The 9423-nt window shown below is 45.8% G+C and overlaps 1 protein-coding gene across 3 annotated transcripts in view; it reads right to left on the bottom strand.

Moving 5' to 3' along the window:
• Positions 1–6856: 6856 nt before the first annotated feature.
• Positions 6857–9423, bottom strand: part of ATM (ATM serine/threonine kinase) — a 125533-nt gene continuing 122966 nt past the window's right edge. For 2 of the 3 annotated variants that reach the window (XM_039229142.1, XM_039229143.1), the window contains exons 63-64: positions 7580–7716; positions 6857–7490 (exon numbers count right to left, since the gene is read on the bottom strand). In XM_039229142.1, coding sequence (XP_039085073.1) covers positions 7307–7490; positions 7580–7716 — 321 coding nt within the window. In that variant the 3' untranslated portion in view covers positions 6857–7306. Of the gene's footprint in view, positions 7491–7579; positions 7717–9423 lie in introns of those variants that run through there. The other variant, XM_039229144.1, reaches the window with a different exon arrangement.

Here is a 9423-nt window from a genome sequence, read left to right as displayed (position 1 = left end):
AACAGGCTCCAGGCTCTGAGCTGGCAGTCAGCACAGAGCCCGACGCAGAGCTCGAACCCACGAACTGCGAGATCATGACCTAAGCAAAAGTCGGACGCTTAACCGACTAAGCCACCCAGGCGCCCCTAAAGTCCTTGTTTTAAACTCCACCTTGTCTGGTATAAGTATTGCTACCGCATCTTTTGTTCCACTTCTATTTGCGTAGAATATCTTTTCCCATTCCTTCACTTTCCGTCTGTATGTGTCTCTAGGTTTGAAGTGATCTCATGTGGGCAGCGTATAGATGGGTCTTGTTTCTTGTAGGGGTGTGGTCTGATTTTTTATCCATTTTGTCACCCTGTGTCTTTTGATTGGAACATTTAGTCCATTTACATTTCAAGTAATTAGTAAGTATACACTTTTTGCCATTTTGTTGATTGTTTTCTGGTTTTTAGTTCTCTGTTCTTTTTTGTTCTCTTACTCTGTTACCTCATGGTTTGATGGCTTTATTTAGTGTATACTTTGATAACTTTCTCTTTATTTTTTGCATATCTATTAGAGTTTTTTGATTTGTCGTTACCATGGGTTTCGTATATAATATCCTATGTGTATAACTGTATGTATTAAGTTGATCACTTAAGTTCAAACACAGCATTAAAGCGCTCAATTTTTACTCCTTCCGTTTTATGTCTATAGGGTCATATTTCACATCTTTTTATTTTTTGTTTCCCTTCACAAATTTTTATAGGCATAATTGATGTTACTATTTTTGTGTTTTATCCTCCATACTGGCTTTGCAAGTGATTAATCTGTCATTACTGTATGTTTGCTTTTTCCTGTAACATTTTCCTTTCATAATTTTCTTCTGGCTACAGCCTTTTCTTGAAAGAATTCCCATAAACATTTCTTAAAAGAGTGGTGTAGTGTGATGAACTTATTTCTGGGGAACTAGTGATCTCTCCTTTGCTCCCTCCTGATGACCTTGCCGGGGAAGGTGCTCTTGTTTGTAGGCTTTTCCCTTTCAGCACTTGAGATAACATCCCACCGCTCCCTCTGGCTGCAGAAGTTCGCCTGAGAACCCCGCTGATAGCAGCCTGGGGTTTCTCCTGCATGTAGCTGTCGTCTTTGATCTTGCTGCTGCTTTTAAGACTCTGTCTTTATCAGTACCTTTCACATTTTCATTATTGTGTGTCTTGGTGTGCACCTCCTGGGCTTCGCCTGTGCCTCCTGCCGCTGGATGGATACCGCTTTGCCTCCCAGGTTAGGGAAACTTTCAGCTCTGTTTCTTCAAATAAGTTTTTGTGCCCTTCTGTCTCTCTCGCTTCTCCTTCTGGGATCCCATTACTGTGAATGTTACGCTTAATGATGCCACAGAAGTCCCCTAACCTATTCTCATTTTTCTATTATTCTGTTTTCTTTTGCTTTTTGGCCTGGTTGCTTTCCATCGCCCTGTCTTCCAGGTCACCGATCTGTTCTGCCTCCTCTGACCTGCTATTGATTCCGGCTAGTGCATATTTCCCCTTTCAGCTAATTAATTCCTCAGCCCTGACTGGTTTAGATTTTGAGGTTTTCTAGTTCTTGGTTGAAGTTCTCACGGAGTTCACCCACTGTACTCAAGTCCAGGGCGTATCTTTATGACCATTACTTTGAATTCCTTATCAGGTACGTTGCTTATTTCGGTTTCATTGAGCTGTTTCTTCTACTGTGATGGTATGTTGGTTTTTAACTTGAGGCATATTCCTCTGCCTCCTCACTTTGTCTCTGGGTTGCTTCTGTGTGTCCGGCAGGTCCGCCCTGCGCCCTGGTCTTGGAGGTAGTAGCCTTGGGTAGAAGAGGCCGTGGTGGCCTTTGCCACAGTCGCCCACAGTCCCCAGGCTTCCCGTGTGGGCTCCGGCCGTGTTGTGGCCCAGGCACCCAGCCCTCCAGCCCAGCCTGCGGAGGGCCCCGCCCTGCCTGCAGTGGGCGGAGGAGCAGTGTCCGCGGGAGCCCAGCTGTGCGTCCGCAGGCTTCCTGGGGGGCGGGGGGGGGGGCGCCTGCTGTCAGCAGTTAGCCTCTGCCCCTGCTGCAGGTGCACGGGAGGCTGGGGCTTGCCCCCGCCCCCCCGCAGCCAGCTAAAGGCAGTCACCACCGAGGGTGGGTGTGCCGGTGGGTGCACTCACGTCCCTCACCCCCCAGGGCCGGGGTCAATCAGGAGCAGGGCGGGTCCTGGCCAGGGCTGCCTGCTGTACACAGGAGGGGCGGGGGGACAGAGGGGCAGGGCGTGCTCCCCCAGCGGGGTGCATGGAGAGTTAGCCCGGGGGCCGCAGGCTGTGGCCATCTAGGCTGGGGCAGGGGGCGGGCAAGGACGCCACGGGCACCTTTATTCCTGGACAGATGCCCGACAGATCCCTGCGCCGGGCACGTGGTCCTTCACCGGCGCTCCGGGGACTTTTCAGACCGCTGCTCTGTGCGCTGTCTTGGGCAGACAGTGAGGACCCCGTTTCCTGTTGCCTGCAGCTCTGCCGGCGTAAAGCCTGCTGAGCATCACCACTTCTGAGGTTAAGATCTCCCGGTTTTCAAACTTCCTGGAGTTAAGCCTCCACTTGTTTTCAAAGCCGGTTTTCATGGGGACTCATCTTCCTTATTGCCTGTTCCGTTGCTGGGGGGGTGGGGAGGGGCGTCTTGTCTCCCCGTGTGGGGTCCGATCCTCCCACTTCCTCCTGGGGGTGATGCCCTCCTGGTTTCCGGTTCGTGGCTTGGGGTGGGGGTGTGAGCCGTGAAGGGGCTCCAGCGGTATCTCCCCGCCACCTTCCTTTTCCGGGGTGGCCTTGTGTCCGGGGCTCTGCAGTCCACTTTCGGAGTTCGCTGCACTACCTGGAGGCGTTGCCTTGGTGGAGGGGGGGCGGGGGGACCCCAGACCCTCCTACTCTGCCACCTTCCCTCAGCGGAACTCTAGACTCTGTTTTAAAAAGCGGCTGTGCCATTTTGTGTTCCCACCGGCAATGGACTCGTTCGAGCTGGCCGCCGGTATTCTGTCCCTTGGTGGTGTAAGCCGTTTTCACTCTCTCCGTTCTACCGGTGGTATAGTGAGTGGCATCTCACCGGGGTTTTGGTTTCCGTTTTTCCCTAATGACAGTGTGAGGTGCTTTCATGTGCTCATATTTGCCGTTTGGATCTCTTCTTTGGTGAGGTGTCTTGTAAAATCTTTGGCCATTTTTTAAGTTAGAATGTTCATTTCCTCATTGTGTTAAAAGATTTTTAAAGTATGCTCTAAAAGCAAATCCTTTATCTGACATGTTTTGCAAGGCTTGGCTGTTTTTTTTAATGTCTTTTAAGGAGGAAAAGGTTTTCATTTTTAAAAAGTCCAGGTTACCTTTTTTTTTTTTTTCTGGCCAGTGTTGAATGTGTTATCTACAAAATCTTTGCTTAAACCAAGGTCACAGAGGAGTTCTTGTACAAATTTTGTAATGTTAGCTCTCACATTCAGGCATATTACCCAGTTCAAGTTAGTTATTATATATAGTAGGAGAGCAGCTTTGAGATATGTGGGGTTTTTTGCATATGGAGATATTTTTTGTTTTGTTTTTTGCAAATACTATCTTTTCCCTGTTAAATTACCTTGGAGCCTTTGCTGAAAATCAGTTACTCATATACTAGGGTCTATTTCTGGATTCCTTATCCTGGTCCATTGATCTGTATGTCTTATCTTTATGGCAATACCACCTTGTATTGTTTATGTGGTGGTAGTGTAAGTCTTTTTTTTTTTTAATTTTTTAACATTTATTCATTTTTGAGAGAGTATGAGTGGGGGAGGGACACAGAGAGAAGGAGACACAGAATCCGAAGCAGGCTCCAGGCTCTGAGCTGTCAGCACAGAGCCCAAAGCAGGGCTCAAACCCAGGAGCGGTTAGATCATGACCTAAGCCGAAGTTGGATGCTTAACTGACTGAGCCACCCAGGCGCCCCTAGTGTAAGTCTTTCAAACTTCAAAATTGTTTGGCTTATTCAAGTTCCTTTGCATTTTTGTTCTGATTTTGTAATCCAATTGTCAAGTTATAAAAGAAAAAAAAATAATCCTGCTTGTATTTTGATTGCATTGCATTGATTCTGTGTATCCATTTGGGGAGAATTGCTATCTTAACAATATGGAGTCTCCCAGTTCATGAACATAACACGTCTCTCTGTATTATTTAGGACTTTGCTTTCTCGTTAATGTTTTATAAATTTTAGTGTACATGCACTTAACATATTTTATTACACTTACACCCAGCTATTTCATGTGTTTGATGGTATTGTTTTTTAATACCATCTCTAGGTACCAGCTCTAGGGTTAGAGTGTTGGGTTAGTTTAGGTGTCTGGTATTTAGTAGTTCAGAGGGCTGCAGAGGGTGGGGGTGAGGGGTAGGAGTTAGGGATTAGGGTGTGTACCTGGTATTCTGCAGTTCAGAGACCTCTCCAGAGACTAAAACCCCAGATTTCTGCTGGGATGAGAACACAGATAGCAGCCACGCACTGAGCTGAGGCAAGGAGGGGCTTGGGGGCTCTAAATACTCCTTAAATACATATTCAATGGGTCCTTCTGTTTTTACCTCCTCCTTCACAACCATTTTCAGAAATACTACCGATACTTAAATGCTTGGGGTCTCCTCCAGGGTAATGAGGCTGCTTCCCAGCGTTTCATACTGCATGTTCAGGAAGCCACTTCCTTCAGGTCTACAGTTAGGGTTAGTGTTGGGGTTAGTGTCAGGGACCAGAGTCAGGTGTTAAGTGTTAGATGTCCGGTATGAGGGTATGTGCCTGGGAGTTTGCAGTTCAGAGACCCCACCCCCTGCCGCCCACCCCCCACCCCCCCCCAAGAATAAGACTGTAGATGGCTGCTGGGGTCGGGGTTCTGGCTAGAGGTCCGTGCAGACGGAGGGGCAGGGCAGGCTGGATCTGGGTCGTGGGCTTCCCAGCTCCATGCGGACAAGCTGCCTGTCTGTGCCAGACCACAAGCTCTTTGAGGGCTCACTGCTGCCTCCCCAGGAGCTAGGCTCGTGCCTGGCACACGCGACACCCAGTCATCTGAATAGAATAAGTGAGTTTAGCGTATATTTTCTTTTAGAAAAATTTATTCAAAAACAGGAGCAATGTAACAGGCTTCTGGTAACAGTGTAGTAAAGAAAATACATCCAATGGTACTAAAATAAATCTACAGAAAATACATAATTTCATTAAAGTGCAATTAAAATACTTGAAATGGTACATATTTCTATATTTCAAGTCAGTATACTAGCTTTCTACTTTAAAGAATTGCCTACTGTAGATAAGAAATCCAGAGTTTTTCTTTTTTGCTCTTATTTCTGTAATACCATATTTCTAAGTGCATATATTTTAAGCATATACCGGAAGGAGAGGTGAACTGACCAGCACAGAACAGGGCAGCGCTCTTCTTTCCTTTAACCTAGACACAACTGTTCAGTCTATAATCGACTAGCCTTTCTAGTAGCTTCTTGGTGTGCACTGAGCAACTGACTGGTGAAGCCTAGATTCTTCTTACATGAAAGCTTCTAAAGTCAGAGACTGTCCTACACTTGCACCTTCAATTTACTATATTCTGGTCTTGGACAAGTTACTTTCTTTCTCTCAACTTCACTTTCCCCCAGCTGTAAACTGGGACAACATCACGAACCTCTCAAGAACGCCCCATATAATACGTGTTCGGTACTCAGCATACAACACATTGTCTGATTAGTATTTTAAAAACCTATTCATTTCCAGACATTGTTCCTGTCAGAATCTTTTAGAAGCTTAATTCTACCACCTGTGAATTATTCCTCCCACATTTGTTACTTGCAAATTTGGCAGACTTTACAAAGCTGTTATAATATGTGAAACAGGATAGAAAACTTATGGCATCCCTCCAGGCTGAAGCGAAGATTAATGTCATTCAGAGCTCTTTGTATGCATCAAGCAGCAAGAATTAGCAACAATTCATTTACCTATACTGTCATCTAGCTGGTAATTTCTTATTTCATCCACGAAGATCCCCTGATTTCACTGCATTAATAAAACTTCATATATATGCCTAAATTATTCATTTAGGCAGCGTACAAGACAAAGATGCATTAAGTTTGTTATCTGAAACGCAAATTACTAACTTTAAACGAGTTCTCCAGAAACCTTATCTGGAAGGAACTGTTCTTAACCCCGGTCTCTCAAGAGGCCCACAGAGAAAGCCCGGCTGCAGCTCACCTTCCCAAATAACATGACACGTGGATAAACTGTCCACCACAGATGAGGTTCAACAGGCACAGGAATGTGACTCCATGTAGAGCTACTAGAGAGACTACAAATAGGGATGTGTGAAATGATTTGTGACAGAAAATCGAAAAGTTAAAAACAAGTTGACAATACAAAACAAGTAAACAGCGAGATGTGAAGAATATACACAGCTAGGAATGGAAAGTAGTTCTTGGGAAAAAACCAACCCACGAATGGTCTAAAAAGGAGATTATACACAGCTGACAGGAGAATTCATAAACTAGAAGAGAGATACAAGTCATCAGAAAGAGAAAAGAGCACAGAAGGGTTTCAAAATGAAGAGAATAGAATGAGAAGGGCCGGTATACATTTTTAAAAATAGAAACGATACTCTCTGAAATCTGTTCTCCATAATGTAACAGCTTCACTATCCGGTAAGTGATCTTCCTACTAAAAACCCATATATAGTTCTTAAGTACTAATTTGCTTTCAACACTGCTTATATTTTTTGAATTATTTTTGAGAGAGAGAATGCAAGCGGGGGAGGGGCAGAGAGAGGGAGAGAGAATCTGAAGCAGCTCCAGGCTCTGAGCTGTCAGCACAGAGCCCGATGTGGGGCTGGAACTCATGAACTAGGAGATCATAACCTGAGTGGAAGTCAACGCTTAACCAACTGAGCCACCCAGGTGCCCCTCAACATTACCTATTTTTAATGTAACTTTACCATGATATGTAAATGGTCACAATTTTGAAGTTTTTCTTTTTATAAATTAATATCAACTAATTTATCATTCATACACAATACCTGGGAAACAAGTTTTAATTAAGCTACCTCAAACCTAGCAGTTTATTTCCTCTAATTCACTGTTAGTTCCTGCCCTTGAGCTGAAGTGGGAGTCAGTGATTCTAGTGCGAACAATACTAGTATGTACTTGAGAAGAAAAAATACAAGTTCGGTGCAGAAGTAGAGCATGAGCGACACTTCTAAAACGTGAGAGGAGCCTGTCGAGGCATCTTCAGGGGACCGAGGCACGTGTTACACATTTTAAAAACCACAGTGAACAGTTCACGGAGTTGCACGGCAACTGCGGGCGTGGCGCGAGCCTCACACCCACGCCTTCCATCCCGGGAAGAGCCGGCTGAGGTTCTTGGGGTCCATGGCCTGCTGTATGAGCAGGTTCACCTGCCCCCCGACGCTGAGCACCGTTCCTTCCTCCACCCCTTTCAGTTTCTCCTGGAGCCGCATCAGGACGCGTTCGGCCACTTTGTTCAAACTCTGGTCGATGTCCCTGGGGACAAACACAGAGGCTGCATGAGGCGGGGCGGGTTGAAGGGCCTCGGGAAGAGGAAGGTCTGCGCAGGCGACAGCAGGGCTCACCCGAGACCGCGTCTGCACTCCTGGTCGTCCGCGCTGGGGGTGGCGTGGAGCTCCGTGTCGTCCTCCGGCCTCTGCTGTAGGTACAGAGCTTTCAAAGGATTCATGGTCCAGTCAAAGAGGGGGTCGTACAGGAGGACCTAGACAGACAGAACGATGTGCATTCAGACATGCAATCCGACAGAAGAGCCAGCTTGGTAAGGATAACGGAGGTCACACGGCGGGGAGGGGGGGTGCGGGGGAGGGATGGGCCAGCCTATGGCCGGATAATGCTCTGTGCTTCTCACCACCCCCATCTTCCAACCCATTCTTCTCCTTGAGTGGGGGGCTGGCCTCCCCTACCTGGAAACTGATCTATTAACGAGGCCTAGTCACTTTCCTTCCTCCTCTCTCTCCTCACTTCTATGTTCCTGGGCAAGGGCGCCTGCTCTGCTGCCCCCAGCTCCCTCCCCACCCCGGGGCCCCAGCTCCTCTTGGGCTGGACCAAGGCAGAGGTTAGGTGTGGGAGTTGGACAGCACCGGCCAGTCTGTCTGGGCGTCACCCCTAGCCACGTCTCCCAGTAATTTTATCAGAACATTTGACCTCTATCCTATTCTGAAGGCTTTTTCCTTTTCCATCAATAGGTTCCAAATTCGACTGGAGAGAAGAAAGGGTACCGTATTGAAAACTCCTCAAAACTCAAGGTCTAGTGCAGTCTGAAGATACATATATGGAATAGAATTTAAAAACCAAAACAACCGGCATGGCCAGAGCAAGGGGCTTTAGGTCTGAAATTATAGTTAATTAGGTGATGAGGGATTTTTGACCTTGACAATGTGGAACAGCTAACTGCCCCTGCTGTTTATAACCACAGATTTTTTTTTTAAAAATATGTCTTAGCAAAAATGCTTATTGCACAGGGTCTTAATAAATGAAAACTGAGTTCCAGGGATGAGTGATCAGCAGAGTATCCCCCCATTACAGAACTGTGCCATTTTTTTTTCTGCTGCTGACTTTTTCACATTTTCTCAGTAGTTCTGTGGGTTGGGACTGTAAATTACCTTTAGTGTTACATGTTCAGTTCCAGGACATGAACTGAATCAGCAGTACCAAAATCAGCCCATCCGTTTCATGCTTTCCATGCTGTTTTAAGCAACCCCCAGGGCCGTTAAAAACCAGAAGGGGACTGACTGAATATGTATGGTTTGTCCATAAGTTCAAGGGTTCCTCTGTGATCTTAAGTTAAGCATTAACATGCTCTAGAGTTAAGAAATCCAAACCAGATTCACCCACAGAAGGGAATTTTAATAAATTCCAGTATAGTTAGCACACCATGTAATATTAGTTTCAGGTGTACAATACAGTAATTCAACACTTGCATACATCACCCTGTGCTCATCACAAGTGCCCTCCTTAATCCCCATCACATATTCCCCATCCTCCCCCCCACCCCCCCCAACTCCCCTCTGGTGATCAGTGTGTTCGCTATAGTTTAGAGTCTATTTCTTGATTTGGCTGTTTCCCCCCACCACCCCCCAACCCTTTGCTCATTCGGTTCCTAAATTCCATGTGGCATTTGTCTTTCTGACTGAATAATTTCACTTAGCATTATACGTTCTAGTTCCATCCATGTTATTGCACGTGGCAAAATTGTATTCTTTTTTAAAGCCAAGTAATATTCCATTGTATAGATACATCACTTCTTTATCCATTCATCTACTGATGGACACGTGGGCTGTTTCCATAATTTGGCTATTGTAAATATTTACAAATATTGTAAATAATGCTGCTATAAACATAGTGGTACATGTACCCCTTTGAATTAGTGTTTTTGGTTTTTTGGGGTAAATACCCAGTAGTGTGATTG

Source organism: Hyaena hyaena, unplaced genomic scaffold, assembly GCF_003009895.1.
Source record: "Hyaena hyaena isolate Hyena2069 unplaced genomic scaffold, ASM300989v1 scaffold_36, whole genome shotgun sequence".
NCBI classification, from domain to species: domain Eukaryota; kingdom Metazoa; phylum Chordata; class Mammalia; order Carnivora; family Hyaenidae; genus Hyaena; species Hyaena hyaena.
Note: the sequence above shows the minus strand (reverse complement) of the source record. Positions and strands in the feature narration are given on the sequence as shown.